We start from the raw sequence: 17,382 nt of genomic DNA, 5'->3' as shown, positions 1-17,382 counted from the left end.
ATGAAAAAGCGGGCGCCTTCACGTAGACCCAATATAAAATCTCCCATACCGACAAAAAAACAAAAACACGCCACGACTAAGTAGAAAAAAGGAAAGAATAAGTTGCCTTTGGTTAAAAAACAACAAGATCAGCTTTTACATTTCTTTTCCAAATGACAATGCCAGAAAACTTGTGAGAGTTCGAACCGGCCCACAGAATCACAAAGTGTTATTCTCACCTCCCACAATAAACTCGCATCAGCTCCATCATCAGGGATTCATGCGCTAGATATTTGGCTATTGTCAAAATGGAGTTCAAGCAATGCCACATTTTGGCATTATTGTGCCATATTGAGGCGTTTGAGGGAAGAATTGATAGAGATAAAATGATGTAATTCCATGGAGACCACTCCCCGGATATAAGCTCCTGTTCTAGAGTACAAGAAATACTCACCTCTATGATACTCTCCTTTGCAGGTAGGCGTATGTGTGTGCATGTGTATGTGTATGTGTGTGTGTGTGTGTGTGTGTGTCATGAGCACATTCCTTGGGGAAATCACAGATTGAACCGCTATTTTCAGGCAAACAGTAATTAACATCAATATTCATACACACGCAATCCGTATGGAGTGTTTAGAGGGAAAATGCAGAAGGAGAGAACGAGATGATAGGTGTGGAAATGGGAGAGCGGGGGATACTATAGGAAAATATATAGACAAGAATTAGGCAATAAATACAGAAAGTGAGCAAGGAGGCGAACGTGTAAAAGTGTGTGTGTCCGCACAACCATTTCCCTCGACTCCGCCCTCTCTCATAAACACAAAAGGAAACCTGCAGAGAATGGTTAAGTGGTGAATAATAAGAAAAAAAATTAACTGCACTTCAACGAGTGCAGATCTCTTTTAGGAATTTGAGTATCATCTGCAAAGCAATTTGAAGGCAGTCTATTCCGAGGGTTGCTGCTGCTGATGAATATTTAAATGAGAACAGTCATTGACGACCGTGTCACGACTTTTGGCTCGACACCTAAAGCGGAAGCAGGGATGGGTCAAATCATTTCAGAATACTACTACTGTAAGTCACATGTTGATTGTACGTCACTTGTGACTAACAGAGCTCACAAGGAATGCCCAAAAACAATAAGAAATGCTTACGACATTTGAAATTACTCCTTCAAACTCTGCTGACGGAGGCAAAAATGTTGCCCCAACGATGACAGAGGTCAGACTTCACTCCAGAGCAGGACGCCTGCAGCTGATGGAGAGTGCTCTCCATTCAGCTAATTACACTTCCTCCTGTCGTCCAGCCCTCGACTTGGAAAATAGCCAGGGCCATCATCAAAGATACGTCTCGCAGAAGACGAGGAGCGTGGAACCACAGGTGCATCCTGTACAGATGTACACCATTTAAATGCAGACTGTTCAGTAAACGGTGGGCTTATCTGATGGGACAGAAACAAAAGTGGACAGCCATGTTGATGCGTAAGAAAAAAAGCCTCTAGATTGAGGAAATGAGTAGGAGAAACAAACAGCACCAACGTCAGGACCAACCATCTCCTTATTTATCCAGAAAATAATGAGAATGACATATGAATCATAACGAACGACATTCACGTCGGCCCGCTCTCATTTTCTTACGTTCTGCTTTAAGTGACTCTTGACTCATTCAGAAACAAAGTGTTTGTCCTTCAGAGCTGCACAGTTGCAGTCATTATTAGTGCTGTATTGTCCAGCCTGAGCAGGACAGACAGACGTTAGATTGGTTTGATCGTTTGTTCTATGCTTTCGACGACAAACACATTTATTTGTCTATTGATATTATGTATGCCCTGATGCAGCAACGGATCTGTAATTGCTCTTGGAGCAGCAGGCATCAGACGGTTGAGATGCTGAGGAGAAGCCATTCTCTTAAAAATGACCCTGAGAGCGCAAAGATGTTTGGTAAATACAATCACTGTCTTTGCATGCCCTCTAGGAGGAGCTAGGATACAAGGAGGAGACGATGCTGCTGGAGGACAGGGAAGTCTTCACAGAGGCTTGACCACAAGACACTTAAATAAAACAGCTGCCTAGCCGGTCATTACATGACCCGTAGCTCAATGGAAACACTTCATGTGTGGCACTTAGCAATCTTGTAAATGCACATGGATGTATCGATTTACTGGAAAAGCAATTGACAAAAACACTGAAAAGCAATCAAAAACATTCAGTAAGGGAAAATACTTTGACATGTTAAGGGTGACGCTCATTTCTGGCTATTAAAAAGAGGAACGCAGGACCACGTCATCAACAGACAATTAAACAGAGCAGCAGGTTAAAACCATTCAAATAGCATAAACCAGTCTGTTGAACTATTGAATGCTAAGCGTGTGTGTGTGAGTCTGTGTCCCTCTATCTATTCATCACTACGAAGGGATTCAGTCCACAACACACTATCCATGGAGCCATGAACTGGAGGAGCCATCGGCCCACACAAGCTCCAACAGTCATAACACACTAATATATATATATATATATATATAAATAAGCATATTTATAAATATATATATATATAAATAAGCACTCATTGTCCACACACATGCTGGATGCACATGGATGTCCTCCACTGAGGAGGATTAATGGGTATGTTTCTATGTTTCTGTCACATAACACAATCAATGTTGACGTTGAGAGCGTTTGGTGGTATAAAACACGAGTTAAACAAAGGCTAAGCTATTAAAAGAAGATCCAATAAAACACAGGATACTTTTGGCATGATACATGGCACCAGCCATTTTGGCAGAAGTCCAACCATTATGTGGAGGTGCTATTTAGTTGAAAAATGGTTTGTGGCAAAACAGTGAAAGGTGCGAGTTATGGACTCCACCAGCCGCAGTGGTCAAGATAGTTTCTTGCTCTGATGACAAAGCAGAAAATATGATGATAGCGCACAATGTCATAATAAAATAGAGCACTTGAGCTGAAGGAACTGCGTTCTTTCATTCATTTGGCCATCTAGTTCTAAAGTCACTCAGATGACCTCCTTATGAACAAAGAAAAACTCTGAATTTCAAAAGGTATGAAAACCAGGATATACTTTCGAGTCCATAGGGCTGGTTAATGTGTGGTATATAAATGAGATCGAAAACTAAACAACAAACACTCTGTTGGTCCAAAGGTATAGCTGCAGAACAGTAGAGGAAAAAAACAAGATTGAAAATCAATTATCAGCACACTTCTCTCAGAGTACATGGCTCCATCTACTGGTTAGATAAGAGTTTGTCAAACTATTCATATTCTCTCAAATAAAAAAATGGCAACGCTTATAAATATTAGCTCCTAAAAAGTTCTGAAACGTATCTTGTAAATGTCGTCTCTATATTTTCTTTTACAATTTTTGTTTTTAATCCATTGGCACTTTATTATCCGATATGCCATTGGGGAAAAGAGAAACATTGTTTCAAGTCCTCTGTATGTTTGGTGTATGTCGAGAAATTCAAAATAAAGCTGACTGACTGATTGAGAAAAGAATGAACTCTGAGAAGCAGAGGGTTGTTCACCAAAAAAATACAATAATTCATCATCTAACCATGAAGTTAATTTTTTTAAATTCCAAATGATGTTGAATTTGAAAATCCTAACAACTTTTCTTGAATTATTAATAAATAATATGGTAAGGTCCTCTCTAAGCAATACACGGCAAGACTTCCTTCTGCATCACTTTAGAATAAAGAATAAATTCTGCGACTTCGAGTCAACATAGATGTATTCAGCTTGACCAAAGTCCTCATGCTCAGTGCATCCAGCTTTGCTCAATGAAGACATTAGAACTTGTTTATATGAGTTAGGAATGTAATTGCTGTAATCTGCAGAGCAAATGTGTACTTTGAATCAATATGACATGTAACATCATGAACAGAGAGCTTGAGGGCTTCTCGGTGGATTGTTTTTGCTGCGTTTAAAAATGATTTATTCGGACATCTCTGCCTTGCATTCAGTTGCTTGGGAAAACTGTTCGGTTCCACTATTAAAAGTCAATTTATACTACTGGCTTAAACAATAAACTACGATAGATTTGTTTTACACCTAAAAGACTGATATCTTTACCAATCGGTGTTTATCAGCATTGTATTGAGCCTGCATCTGCCTCATGCTACTCACTTGTACATGGAGAGCAATGGTTCTGCTGTTGCATATTCTTGCTATATCTAGAATATATTCCATTCATCCAATTTGTTTGCTGATGAAAAGATTCATAAAAACACGACTTACTGCTCCTTGTGCTCCAGTAGGGGAAACTAGAATAAACCACATCACTGCAAAATATGATACAGCTCAACGCTAAATCAAATTTGTCTTAACCCTCCTGTTGCCTTCGGGTCAATTTGACCCGATTCAATGTTTTAACCCTCCTGTTACCTTTATATTTACTGACATATTTTACCCGTGGGGTCAATTTGACCCCAGCAATTAAAACATCCAGAAAATTATTAGAATTAATATTGTTTTCCAAGTTTAAGTGTGAGGTACTTTATGTTTGTTTGTTGACTACCGAAAGAACACCGACATTAAACATTGAATCGGGTCAAATTGACCCGAAGGCATCAGGAGGGTTAAGTTGCATGAGAAGTCAACAACACGAAAAGCTACATCTGCCATATAAGTGACTGAAAAAACAAAGACCAGCAAGAAAGAACATATCGGAGATTCTATTGGATGTGTCCTGGCTGCATTTATGAAAAATGACTGAGATGACAAGATCATTATACATGAAATCACATACAAAAGATTTGATGTGAAACTCACTGCTGTTGTTCTTCTTGGAGGGTCCGGGTACTGCAGCAGATGGAGGGGATGCTGAGACAGAAGAACCTGAGGCAGACTTCTGTGGAGATGACGTCATACCTGCAAGTTGGACAAACACCACAAGAGACCTTCAGAAGCTGTTGATTAGTGTTACTAACTTCATGCATGTGCAGTATAAAAGAATAATACCAGTTGGATTATACAGAGTTGGATTTCCAATCTTCCCTCCAATTTCCTCGGCCGTTTGCAATATCTCCATGTCCACCACAATCACCACATGCCTGGAAGAAGGTTACAATAATGTCAAAGGGAATTACACGCAACAAAAATACAGCAAGTAAAGACATAGAAATAAAAACACATACCTGCCATCTGTCAACGTGTTGTTGACGGTCTTCTTCACCATACACACACAATTAGGGACCAGGAGATTCTCTTCTATCAGATTATTTAATTGTGCGGCCAACACGAAGCCTACATACACAAACACATACAAATGTATTCATGCACAGCTAAAAGAAATGTATCCATCATTGGTACTGTATTATCTTCTGAGGTGCAAAATTGCTTCGCACTACTTTTGCCCTTTGTAAATTATGATATTACCCATGTTGGATTTAAACACATTTTTCTGTCAATACTCACAAGACACAAAGTGTTGACCATCGCTCATCTTGAGCCGGAACCTGGGTGGACTAGAAGCATTGCTACACAGACGGGTGTCCTGACAAACAGACAGCAGGGAGGATGTTTTAAGTATAACACTCAGGACACGTCATTCATTAATTATACTGCCCTGTGCCCTGTCTAGATAACAATAAGCACAGTGCCATAAACAATACAAATAAACTTCATGTAATCAACTCTTTTTATGTTTGACAGCACAGATAAACATTGAAACAGAATGCAAACAATGGATACAGGAGATGTATGGGTGCATTAGGAGGTTCATAGATGAAGCCAATACTTAATTGATTATTTTTGGATATTGATTGACAATTGGTTTACTTCGCCAATTGGATTGGATGGTCATGTAGAGTTGTTTTACTTACCAGCAACTGCAGCACTGGTTTTAAGTCATCTTGTGAGGCGTTGTACAGAGCCTGGACAATAACACACATGGACGTGTTAGTATCCACCACCTGGCCCCATCCTGTCCCATCACATTACCATGCTACTAATGCAAAGTTACAGTCTAACATTAATTGGAGATTCATGACGTGCTCGCGTTAATGTGTGTGTACCACCCTAAGCAGGTGAAGTTAAGCAGCAGTGGACAAACAGAACGGGACTTGCTCAGATCGCCCTGGTGTTGTAGTTTTTAATCATCTCTCTGGACCCTTAAGTTGCATGCGTGGGAGGAAATTCCCAAAGGATAACTAAGAAGTTATTATAACAAACAAAACGAATGCATTGTTATCCGTCTATATTTAAATACATGAAATGACCTGCATTTATTTCACCCCATTAATTTAGAAATGTAATCTGGTGGATGAACGCTGACGTTCGTGTGGGTTCAGGCGTGAGCTATCTCGTTAGCTGGCATTGCGAACAGCTGCAGTTAGCAGAGCTACATTGAGATATACTAGAAGCCGGAATATTAAGATCAGATAAAAAGCAACGTTTATATTCAGTTGTATATATTGTTATGCTTACTTTAACGGCTCCCCCTGTGAGTGTCACACTCATGTCCTCCGGTAAAGTAGTACTCCAAGCAAGCAGACTTTAGCTTTATTTGTTTGCGTAATCAAGTTAAAGGTAGGGGACTTATCGCGAGAGGAGCGAAACAAACGATATTTGTGGAACGACTTCAACACCGGATATGGCTCATGTATGCCTTCAAAGTAAAAGATTAAATAAGCGCGGCAGACATGATGGTCAGCTTCTTCATGTAAAATTGTCGACGGAGCTTAAAATACATTTTATTTTGAACAAAACACTCAATATTTTGGTGATAAACATCCCTTTGAAACCCCGCGGTCTTGACAGTTGGGCTCCGCGTGGTCCGCAGACGTGCGAGGGAGTCGGAACAAGCCCTGAACTGTCCTATGGTACTTCTGTGGTTTTCATGTAGTTTATGATGGATCTTCCGTGCGTTCAGTGGCAAGAGCACGTTGCGCAGAAATGGATCGGACTCGACCCCGAGCTGAAGGAAACCTTAACATCCCAGCTTGAAATAGATGAGCTTTTCAAATGTGCCCTAACTCTGACAACGTGAGTAGCTACACGTTAGCTTACGTTTCTAGTTTGTTGCAAATGAGTTTACATCTGATCAAAATAGTCTATTATCTCATTTAAAGTCATGGTCTTTGTGAACATTGGTTTTGCAGAACTTGGAATAAATAATTAAAAGTAAACTCGTACTTTCCTGCTGCTGGAGAAGATGTTGAAGCGTTACTTTAGTTGTGGATCATAGAGACAGTTTATCTGTAATGTGTCTCCATTTCTGTTTCATAGCCAAGATGATCTGGACTTTGTGAAGTCGATCTCCTCAGGATACTCTGTACAGAAGGATGCAGAGCGAGCAGCTAAATGCAGGGAGAGGGGCAACTCCAGCTTCAAGACCAGAGACTACACTGCAGCCGCTCTGCACTATTCACAGGTGAAGTGAACATATTATGTTATTGCTCCACAGGGAAATATAAACTAGAATGACTCATTAAATCATGAGAAAGGCCACTATCCCATCATATTATGGCTATAATGTAAACATCAACGTAAACTGGTTGACGATCAGAAATACATATATATTGTTTATAGTTTGAGTACATTAGTGTAACAATATTTGTTGTATATTTAGCAGTATGCATAAAAGTTTCAAGTAGTGCATTAACAAACCATCTTCTCTGTCTGCTGTCATGACAGGGCATATGTTTCGCTCTTCAAGGATCGGAGCAGCTGTCTCTGTGCTATGCCAACCGCTCTGCTGCGCTCTACCATCTGCAGCACTGCCAGGTGAAATTCAATTTAATTCAGTCTATTTTATATACCCCAATATCACAAATTACGAATTTGCCTCGGAGGCCTTTAGAATATATACACATACGACATCCCTGTCCCAGGACCTCACATCGGATCAAGAAAAACTCCCCAAAAAACCGAGGAGGATCCCTCTCCCTAGATGGGCAGAAGCAATGCACAGAATGAAGCATTACAGAGTTACAACACATTCAGTGAATATGACAATGTATGAATAATTCGTTGTAAGCATGGACCACGATCCAGACTTCCACAATCCATGAAACAGAAGTAGGTAGAGAGGAGGGAGATGGCACCATCTTCAACAACTTCACAATGAGATGGTGTTATACTTGCGGTGTGATGAAAACCTGCTTCTTATTTGTTGACTGAAACAGATTGTCTCACAGTTGTGTGATCAATTTCAACTGGATGTTTTGCAAGAGTACATGAATACGTGATTTGATAATAATGTCACAGGATTTCAGGGGAAACTGTTTTCTTTGAACTTGTCCCTTTCACATGTATAATTGTTGATATTTAAGAGCATTCTTCAGTTGGCCATCCTGGTAATATATGATTGGAGGACAAACATTTAGTTTGACCCCAGTTCGTCTGTGGTCAGGAAGCAGCTCCTCACCTCCAGGACATGCAGTATGTTTCACCATAATTTAGCCTTTTTTCACTGCATCTGTTTTTTCCAGGAACCCTTGAAATATCATTACGATATTATCATAGATGTCCAGGTTCTTCTGAAACCATCTTCTATTATAAGACCTTGTTTAAAATTAAACCTTTTTTTGCTCATGATTGGCTAATTGACTCAACTTTGTTTCGCTAATTAATTTCTTTGTCTCTAATAAAGCAAGTTGGACAAATTTCAGTTTTCATCCATTGAGTCATTTAGCCCCACATAAGTATTAACAGCACATAAAAGTTTCTGGAATGTTTCTGGATAATTATCTATTCAGTGGCCTTCTGAAGTTGAAATACTTCTGTAATGACGACTCCTTAGTCCTACTGAAATTGCTTTAGCATCTCTGGTTGAGGTTTTGATCCATCTGAAACCTAAAATGTTGATTTTAATAAGTTATTGAATTGTAAGTGATCTTTGTTTTTAATCACAATCTTAGATTTTTTTTGTGACTCACACTCCATCCTGTTTTTCTCTTTCAGGAGTCCCTTGATGACATTGCCAACGCTCTAAAGAACGACTACCCCTCTCATCTTTTACACAAACTAGAGGACCGTCGCACACAATGCCTCAAGCACCTCTCTGTAGGTCAAACGGCAGAAGAGGGTCATCACCATCCTGCCTCAAAGGATCACAAAGCTCCAGACAGAGCACCAAGAGCATCTGCTGGACTTCTCACATTTGGGATTCGTCCTCACGCTTCCGTTGGCTTGAGCTCAGAGAAAGGTCGGCACCTTGTGGCTGCAGAGACGATAGCAGCTGGGGAGGTCATCCTTCATGACAGGCCGTACAGCTGTGTCCTCATACCAGGGATGGAGGAAGTGAAAGGGAAGGGAGGGAGGCAGGACACAGAGAGAGTGTTGTTTGGAGTGGAGCACAGGCGCTGTCACAGGTGTTTGACTGAAACGCTGTGCCCCGTGCCGTGTGAGGGGTGTAGCTACAGCCGGTACTGTTCAACTTCCTGCCGGCGACACGCCTGGGAGGAACACCACCGCTGGGAGTGTCCACTGGGAGCAGATCTGAAGATGATGGGTGTGATGTCACAGCTCGCCCTGAGGGTAACTCTAAAGGCGGGGTTAAAAAACGTCCAAATGGCCAGGGAACCAATCAGAGACGAGCACACAGAGTCGGAGCCAAGCGGTCTGAAGGGACAGTCCAGTGATTCCTCTCCGCGTCACTCAAATGGAACCGATCCTTGCACTTCATACTACGGTGACTCTTACCCGAGCGTGTTTCACTTGCGCCACCACCTGAATCTTCATAGCCCTGATGTGCGTTTCCAGTGCGCAGTTACCATAGCAACACTCTTCCTAATGCTCAGCGAAGCAGGACCCCCACCTGCCTCTTGGGACCATAGTAAACTCTTACGGGCGGACAGCCAATCACCAGATGAGGAGGAAGGCGTCTCAGATTGGCGCTCGGACCTGTGGCTGCTGGGAAGTGCAGTTCTGAGGCACATCCTGCAGCTGAGGTGTAACGCCCAGGCAATCATCACGCTGCAAGATACAGGTTACTAATTTCACAAGTGTTATTACCTTGCTTCAAATTGAGGTTTGTCCCGATGATGAATCATAACTGCAGTATGTCTCATACATATGTTTGTTACAGAGATGCACCGATCTGACTGATCCCAATACGCTTTGTAAATCAAAATGTAAAAAATTAATACATAGAATAATAAAAATATATAATATATATGTATTAAATTATTATTAATCAAACAATAGATTGTGCACAAGCAGATGTAACATTAATAGTAAAACTTTTTAATGAAACGACAAATTGTTTAGGCATTTAAGAAATCTAATGTATACATGTATAACTAAATTAATAGATTGAGCCCATTGTCACCGATACCAATTCAGCATTTTGAGTCGGTATCGGCTCGATGTTCGATGATCAAAGTTGAGACGGATCCAGTTTTAGTTTATCAAAGAAGACTTGGAACAATTTAAACATTTAAGAAAAAGAAGTGAATTTGGGTCATTTTGCTGACAAATGTCAATTAACTGTTGTAGATTACCTTTCGAGTCATTGATTCAGTTCTAATGGTAAAATCCCCGACAGACAGTTTCAACCAAATTGCATTTCTCTGCAACAGCTTGCGTCCACCTTCACTTCCTGTCTTTCACATCCACTGCAAAAAGAAATCAACTGGGACATGTATGAAGTGTTTACGTTTACAACTGTTAAATGGTCCTTTTGCAATGTGGCAACATAAAAGTTATGAATAGGTGCCTTTTTGTATTTCCAGTTGCCATGTTTAAGGCAGTAGCTGACAGGGAGCAATCAGGAACCAGAGCTGTTGCCCTAGCAACACAATGCCAATGAAAAGGTCTATTGAAGAATTCCAGCTTTTCCCATAATTGAATCTTCGGCTTGAAATGTTCCCGAGTTGCACAAAACGTTTTCGTTTCTGCTTCTTGTATCTTACAGGAGCAGCAAACTCACCGGTGCAGTCCAGCAGGGAAATCCGCATTGCGACAGCAATATTCCCAACTCTCAGTCTTCTGAATCACTCCTGCAGTCCCAACACCAGTCTGGTGTTCAGCACTGGAACCAATCTGTCTGCAGACTGCAGTGAGAGTGGGACTGAGGACGGAAGCCCAGCCCGCGGAGTCACTGTGACTATCAGAGCATCTAAAGGCCTCACTCCTGGACAAGAGATCCTGCACTGCTATGGTAAGAACGTGTTTAAGTTGACCAAGTCCTATGAGTGCAAAGAGGGTTGTTAGGGTGCTCGTATATGTCTGGTTGCTGTTTCTAGTCCTTGTAGTATTGACCAATCGCCCTCCAGCAGGTTAACAGTCCATGTGGAAAGTAAAGGAGACGAAACGCATTGGGCGAAATTCAACCGCAGAACCCACAGGTTATCGTCTGATGATGATTATTACCTTCGCATTGAAAATGCGGAAGGTTATGTTTTGATCGCTGTGTATTTATTTATTTATTTATTTATATGCGTGTTATTCGCATAACTAAAAAAGTATTAAACCGAATCGCATGAAATTTGGTGGGATGATTGGTTATTATCCGGGGACCATTTGATTAGATTTTGGGATCGATCGGGTCAAAGGTCAAGGTCATGAAAAGGTCAACATCTTCTTTTTACCATAGACGCGGTCAATTTCTATCCAATTGGCATGCAATTAATGCCAAACTGTTCATAATTCAATGCCCAATCTTGTGATATGCGAAGGTATGCGCTCTACCGAGTGCCCGTTCTAGTTATTATTTGTTGGTGAAAATAGCTTTTAAACTATTAAACTACGAAGGAAACAATCTGATTGTACACTTTTTCTCTCAACTCCAGTCTCGCATCTGAAGTTGCCAATTGAATAGAAAACAACCAGCAGGGCTCAGAAAATGAAGTCTTTGACATCCACGGGCTACACTGTAACCCCCGGCTCACCCGCTCTGAGACCGATGGCTGATGGGTTCCGGGATTTGGTTTAAAATGCGGTCTATTCCATTTTGTCTGTCAGCCAGCCCTGATGCAGCACTCCTAGACGCCACTCTCCATGGAAATGAGTGTGCCATTGCTTCGAGCGGTGTTGGTATGTTACTTCTCTTCTGTGACTTGTGACTTGTGGCGCAATCCTCCCTCAGGACCTCACAGCAATCGAATGGCAACCCAAGAACGCCGGCGCCTCCTGCAGGAACAGTACTATTTCCTGTGTCAGTGTGAGGCCTGCACCGTGGAGCAGGAGGAGGAGGATGAGGAGGAGGAAGGTTCAGAGGGCAGGCAGCAGTGGTCCGGTGTTGGCGGCAGACCCCATTCCGGACTCCTGTGTGGCAAGTGCAAAGGATCTCTCAAAGTAAGCTTTCATTACCTTCGCATTGAAAATGCGGAGGGTTATGTTTTGATCGCCGTGTATTTATTTATTTATTACCTTCGCATTGAAAATGCGGAAGGTTATGTTTTGATCGCCATTTATTTATTTATTTATTTGTATGCGTGTTATTCGCATAACACAAAAAGTTTTAAACCGAATCGCATGAAATTTGGTGGGATGATTGGTTATTATCCGGGGACCATTTGATTAGAACATTGGGATCGATCGGGTCAAAGGTCAAGGTCATGAAAAGGTAAAAATCTTCTTGAATCGCATGAAATTTGGTGGGATGATTGCTTATTATCCGGGGGCCATTTGATTAGATTTTGGGATCAATCGGGTCAAGGTCATGGAAAGGTCAAAAACTTATTTTTACCATAGCACGGTCAATTTGTATCCAATTGGCATGCAACTAATGCCAACATGTTCATAATTCAATGCCCAATCTTGTGATATGCGAAGGTATGTGCTCTACCGAGTGCCCATTCTAGTTTATTTATTTATTTATTTGTATGCGTGTTATTCGCATAAGTAAAAAAGTATTAAACCGAATCGCATGCAATTTGGTGGGATGATTGGTTATTATCCGGGGACCATTTGATTAGTTTTTGGGACCGATCGGGTCAAAGGTCAAGGTCATGAAAAGGTCAAAATCTTATTTTTACCATAGAGCGGTCAATTTATATCCAATTGGCATGCAACTAATGCCAAAATGTTCATAATTCAACGCCCAATCTTGTGATATGCGAAGGTATGCGCTCTACCGAGTGCCCATTCTAGTTCCAATATAAATTATTCTTATAATCCCACATGATTGATTGATGAACTCCTCCTTCCAGATCAATCGTACTTTTTGTTCCATTTTGATTTTTGTATGATCGTCAGAAAAGCAGCGGGGACGAAGGAAAGGGGTTCGTATGTTCGCAGGCATCCTGCGCTCATCGTGTGTCTTTATCGGAAGTGAGCCAAAGGCTGCAGGAGATCCGGGTCGGCCTGGAGAAGGCTGTGGACCTCATGGAAAGAGAGAGACCAGGTGGGTGTGGAAAAACTAAATCTAAATGCAGATTCAGTGATGTATCATTATTATTTATTCTGACGGTCTTTTGTAACATCTGCATGCTGGACTTCTCTCCTCAGATGAGGCTCTGAGGCTGTTGAAACTGACCCAGAGTCAGTCTGGACTGATCCTGGCAGAGACGCACCCGGTACAGGGCGAGCTGGCCGATGCAACAGCCAGAGCATATGCTACAACGGGTGGGAATGATGATGCATGAGTTTTGTGATGCACCCCTAATGTTTTGTGTGGTTAAGGCGACCTTTCACCATTAATGGGCATCTCTACCAATTGGTTGAGCATGTTAACGGTAACTTCCTGGAAGGTTTGAGACTTGTAAAGGTCTGGCTCTAAAAACCAAGTGCACTCTGGGGATTATATTAGGCTTGAAATACTTCAATGGAGTGCTACAGATAGCTCAATGTGGATTTTAGATGTGCGTCTAATTTAAGTTCTCACGACTCAAACGCTCTACCATACAGTCGAGAAACCTTCTAAACTCTAAAGGGTTCAGGATCAACAGACTAACCGTTTCATACAAATGTGCACATCATTAAGAGTGAGTGACTTTCAGCATGCATTGTAAAATGTAAACATGGTTGGCGCTGTCAAAAATGTGGCTGCTTATTTTTAGGTCCTAAATGAATAACCCGTGACACTTTTCCCTAAACTTAGTACTTGGCGGACTTTCATAGAAGCGTAGTACTAGAAGCTGCTAAACAAAGGGCCGTGATGATTGCCTTAATTACCTTCGCATTGAAAATGCGGAAGGTTATGTTTTGATCGCCGTGTATTTATTTATTTGTTTATTTATTTGTATGCTTGTTACTCGCATAACTAAAAAAGTATTAAACCGAATCGCATGAAATTTGGTGGGATGATTGGTTATTATCCGGGGACCATTTGATTAGATTTTGGGATCGATCGGGTCAAAGGTCAAGGTCATGACAACATCTTCTTTTTACCATAGCACGGTCAATTTTTATCCTATTGGCATGCAACTAATGCCAACATGTTCATAATTCAATGCCCAATCTTGTGATATGCGAAGGTATGCGCTCTAACGAGTGCCCATTCTAGATGCTCAATGTTTTGATTTTAGATCCCATATGTAGCCAAAGCCAAGAAACCACTAATTCAATTATACACCCTCCCTAAATAAATCATTATGATCTTTTAGCGCCACTAGATCATGACCAGAGTTGCAAGCAGTTCGGGGTTCTGCAGTTCCTTTAATGCTTCTTTTCTTCTTTTCTGCTGTTGCTGCAGGTGACTGGAGTAACGCAGCCTCCCATCTGGAGAGAAGTGCCGTAGCTATTATCTCCCAGTATGGAGAAGACAGCATTGAATTGGGTCTACAACTCTTCAAATTAGCTCAGCTACACTTCAATGGGTGAGGCAGTTGTACAGGGGAGATGTTCAGGGCATGCTCTTTAAAAGTGTCCCATGCGCAGTGGAACTGTCCTACTATATTGTATTATGTTGACTGGCATTATTTGAAGAAATAACAGGTCTGTGTTCCTCTCCTCTCCTTCTCACAGTGGCGCCAGAGGCCCCGCCCTCTCCGTCATCCCCAAAGTCAGACAACTCCTCCGCCTTCACGGTGGCCCTCGCTGTCACGAATTACGGGAGCTGCAAGCTATGGAGGACTGTCTCCAGGGGTAGTGTTGCATATGCATGTTCAACTCCAAGGGATGCAATTATGCAAATGCTTCTGATTGTGGCCACTGATTATGTTACTGTTTATAAGCAAAATGTGTGTGTGTGTATATACACGTATTGTTGTAATGATATACTAATTCAGTCAGCATTAAACTATACTGTTTCAGAAGTGACGTGCAAGTCACCGACTGAGCACGGGTATACATGACGGTGGCTCTCTGACCTCTTGGTGTCTGAATGTATCCATCTATAATTTCAATGTCACGCTTCAGTGGTAGTCTCACAGTGTGAGGCAACTTATACACCACGCACGTCCTGCTACCTTGATGTCATTTGATGACATTTGTGATTGTGGGCATTTAGTTTGAAGCCAGTCAAAGATCATGTCCTGGTTTACACCGAAGCAACTAAATCAATCTATAAAATCTGCAAATACACTGTCACACATGGGCAGTCCTCTGACCTTTAGGTGGCAGCAGTTATCCGCTGACAAATTCAATTTCATGCTTCGGTGACCGTAATGTAAAATGTGTGTCTGACCTTTTACACCTTCAACATTAAATTCTTTATTACTATTATCTTTGTCTTTTAAGTCTTCATGATTTTTTTTCTTTTTTTTCCCCCTCTCAATCAATTAGTAACCTTCTCTGTAGCTGGTGGATGTAACGATGTGAGTGAAAGCTCCTGCTGAGATGATAACGTCTCCATCGCAGCTGGACCTCCTGAAGCCGCTGCCAGTTAGACATCTGGAGGGCAGCCCATTTGACAGATGTGGTAGAAAGTCGAGCTCAAGAAGAGAGGATACTCGGGGGAGATGCAGCTGAGGAGGCCTGTACTATGAACAAAAAAAGTGTAGGCTCCCGCTAAATATTGTAGAGACAAAGTTTACAAGTTTTTCGACTATTCTGGTTTTAAACGTGAAGCAGAAGACAATAGTACAGAGATTATTTCAGTTATTTCCTTTTGCTCTTGTCATTCTTTTGTTGAAACAAGTCAATCAAAGAAGACAGAAAAAAGCTGCATGGAAAATCTGAAAACAGTTAAACATTCCCATCACAATATCAATAATTTCTTATCCAAAGACTATTTAAAAAAATATATTTTGTACCGTACTTTTATTTTTGTACATTTTGCCAGATAATATCACTGCAAACGAGCTGGCTGGAGTCAATATTCAACCAGTTTATGTTCAGGTATTTATTTTTTGCCAAACAGAGCTTTTATAAACGGATAAAACTTACTTTCAAATGCTGTACTATAATGTCAAAGTAGCGTCAAGTTATTTGCTATTCATAAAATCTTTCTATTGGTAAAAACTGAATCACGCTCCTGTACTGTGTTGCCACTCAACCATTATATTTCAAATCTGAATGAAATTGATATTGTAATTCTACTTTCCTCAAATCCCTCTCAAATAAATCAGACTATGTTCCTTTTTTGAACACATGACATGTCAGATAAGTTCTTCTTACAGGGGGAGAGTCACTAATGCCGAGTAGAATCTGCTAATGAAAGCCAGAGATCGCATTGAGATAAAGCGATATGAGTTTGCTAATATCCCCTGATGTAGAGCAAGTAATAAGACAGTTGGCATAGCAATCTGAGTGGTAATAAAGCTACCGTATTGTAATGTTGAAGGGTTGAAGGAAAAAGCCCCCCCCCCCCCCTCCATGCAAATTATTTTCAATTCAAGATCAAAAATTACAAAAAAACCTATTCATGTTTTCTGAGTGTTTGTTGTTTATTTGCTTGCTCCTCTGCTTTTGAAAGTGTCTATCAGCCAGACGCTCAGGGACGAAATGTGAGGTCATCTTATCAGGGAGGAACACAAGCAAACTAAATGTTATGAAGAAGGGATTGAAAAGGAGTGAAAAGGAGGCAACACGAGTTCTAGCCTGCAGACATCTCGTTGCTGCTGCAGTATCAGATCACAGCTTCCTGGCCATTGCCATTTTGGGCCATTTCCAGTGGCTGTGATCTTGGACTTATCAGATGTCTTGCTATACATAATGCAATCAAAATTGGCCAGACCGCAAACTAAAAGCTATTTTGTAACAAGGCCCGCATCAATATCTGTGTTACGTAAGAGCGACAGAGTTACTGACAGCCGAGTTGACCCGACTCTTGTCTTGTGTAAGCCGCTGAGCATCAAAATAACAACAATCCTGCATGAATGATACACACAGCTGGTTGCCATTACAGTGAACTCTGACCTTCAGTCTGAAGTTGTGGCTAGAATGATGAAGTGAAAGGAAAGTCTTCAGCTGTCACACATTGAAGTATTTTGTAATACCAGCGGGTCTTACAGGATACAATCAATGCTTCTTTTACAACATGCAAACAGTGTTCTACTTGACAGACAATAGCCTGTATTCTTTTTTTAATACTTCTGATGATAAATAACGTATGCCATTG

At 41.2% G+C, this 17,382-nt stretch overlaps 2 protein-coding genes across 3 annotated transcripts in view; one reads left to right on the top strand and one right to left on the bottom strand.

The window, feature by feature from the left end:
- The window catches only part of LOC130190356 (replication protein A 70 kDa DNA-binding subunit-like), a 38,146-nt gene extending 31,637 nt beyond the window's left edge, over positions 1-6,509 (bottom strand). Inside the window, exons 1-6 of one of the 2 annotated variants that reach the window (XM_056409724.1) lie at positions 6,420-6,509; positions 5,816-5,866; positions 5,409-5,487; positions 5,129-5,237; positions 4,953-5,044; positions 4,764-4,862 (exon numbers count right to left, since the gene is read on the bottom strand). In XM_056409724.1, the coding sequence (XP_056265699.1) occupies positions 4,764-4,862; positions 4,953-5,044; positions 5,129-5,237; positions 5,409-5,487; positions 5,816-5,866; positions 6,420-6,452 (463 nt within the window). In that variant the 5' untranslated portion in view covers positions 6,453-6,509. Of the gene's footprint in view, positions 1-4,763; positions 4,863-4,952; positions 5,045-5,128; positions 5,238-5,408; positions 5,488-5,815; positions 5,867-6,419 lie in introns of those variants that run through there. The other variant, XM_056409734.1, reaches the window with a different exon arrangement.
- Positions 6,510-6,786: 277 nt separating this feature from the next.
- smyd4 (SET and MYND domain containing 4) lies at positions 6,787-15,545 on the top strand. Its single transcript, XM_056409746.1, has 10 exons — positions 6,787-6,977; positions 7,221-7,365; positions 7,629-7,718; positions 8,898-9,924; positions 10,852-11,097; positions 12,025-12,233; positions 13,137-13,284; positions 13,389-13,505; positions 14,575-14,698; positions 14,847-15,545. The coding sequence occupies exons 1-10, from the start codon at positions 6,841-6,843 to the stop codon at positions 14,968-14,970; spliced, it is 2,367 nt and encodes a 788-aa protein (XP_056265721.1). The 5' UTR covers positions 6,787-6,840; the 3' UTR covers positions 14,971-15,545.
- Positions 15,546-17,382: the final 1,837 nt, after the last annotated feature.

Source organism: Pseudoliparis swirei, chromosome 3 (genome assembly GCF_029220125.1).
Source record: "Pseudoliparis swirei isolate HS2019 ecotype Mariana Trench chromosome 3, NWPU_hadal_v1, whole genome shotgun sequence".
NCBI classification, from domain to species: Eukaryota; Metazoa; Chordata; class Actinopteri; order Perciformes; family Liparidae; genus Pseudoliparis; species Pseudoliparis swirei.
Note: the sequence above shows the minus strand (reverse complement) of the source record. Positions and strands in the feature narration are given on the sequence as shown.

What these genes read in the sequence shown, in the direction of transcription:
- smyd4 (XM_056409746.1), top strand. Translation starts at nt 6,841, where the DNA reads ATGATGGATCTTCCGTGCGTTCAGTGGCAAGAGCACGTTGCGCAGAAA. An exon ending in TGTGCCCTAACTCTGACAAC is followed by an intron (nt 6,978 to 7,220) that starts GTGAGTAGCTAC and finishes TCTGTTTCATAG; the next exon opens with CCAAGATGATCTGGACTTTG. An exon ending in CATGGAAAGAGAGAGACCAG is followed by an intron (nt 13,285 to 13,388) that starts GTGGGTGTGGAA and finishes TTCTCTCCTCAG; the next exon opens with ATGAGGCTCTGAGGCTGTTG.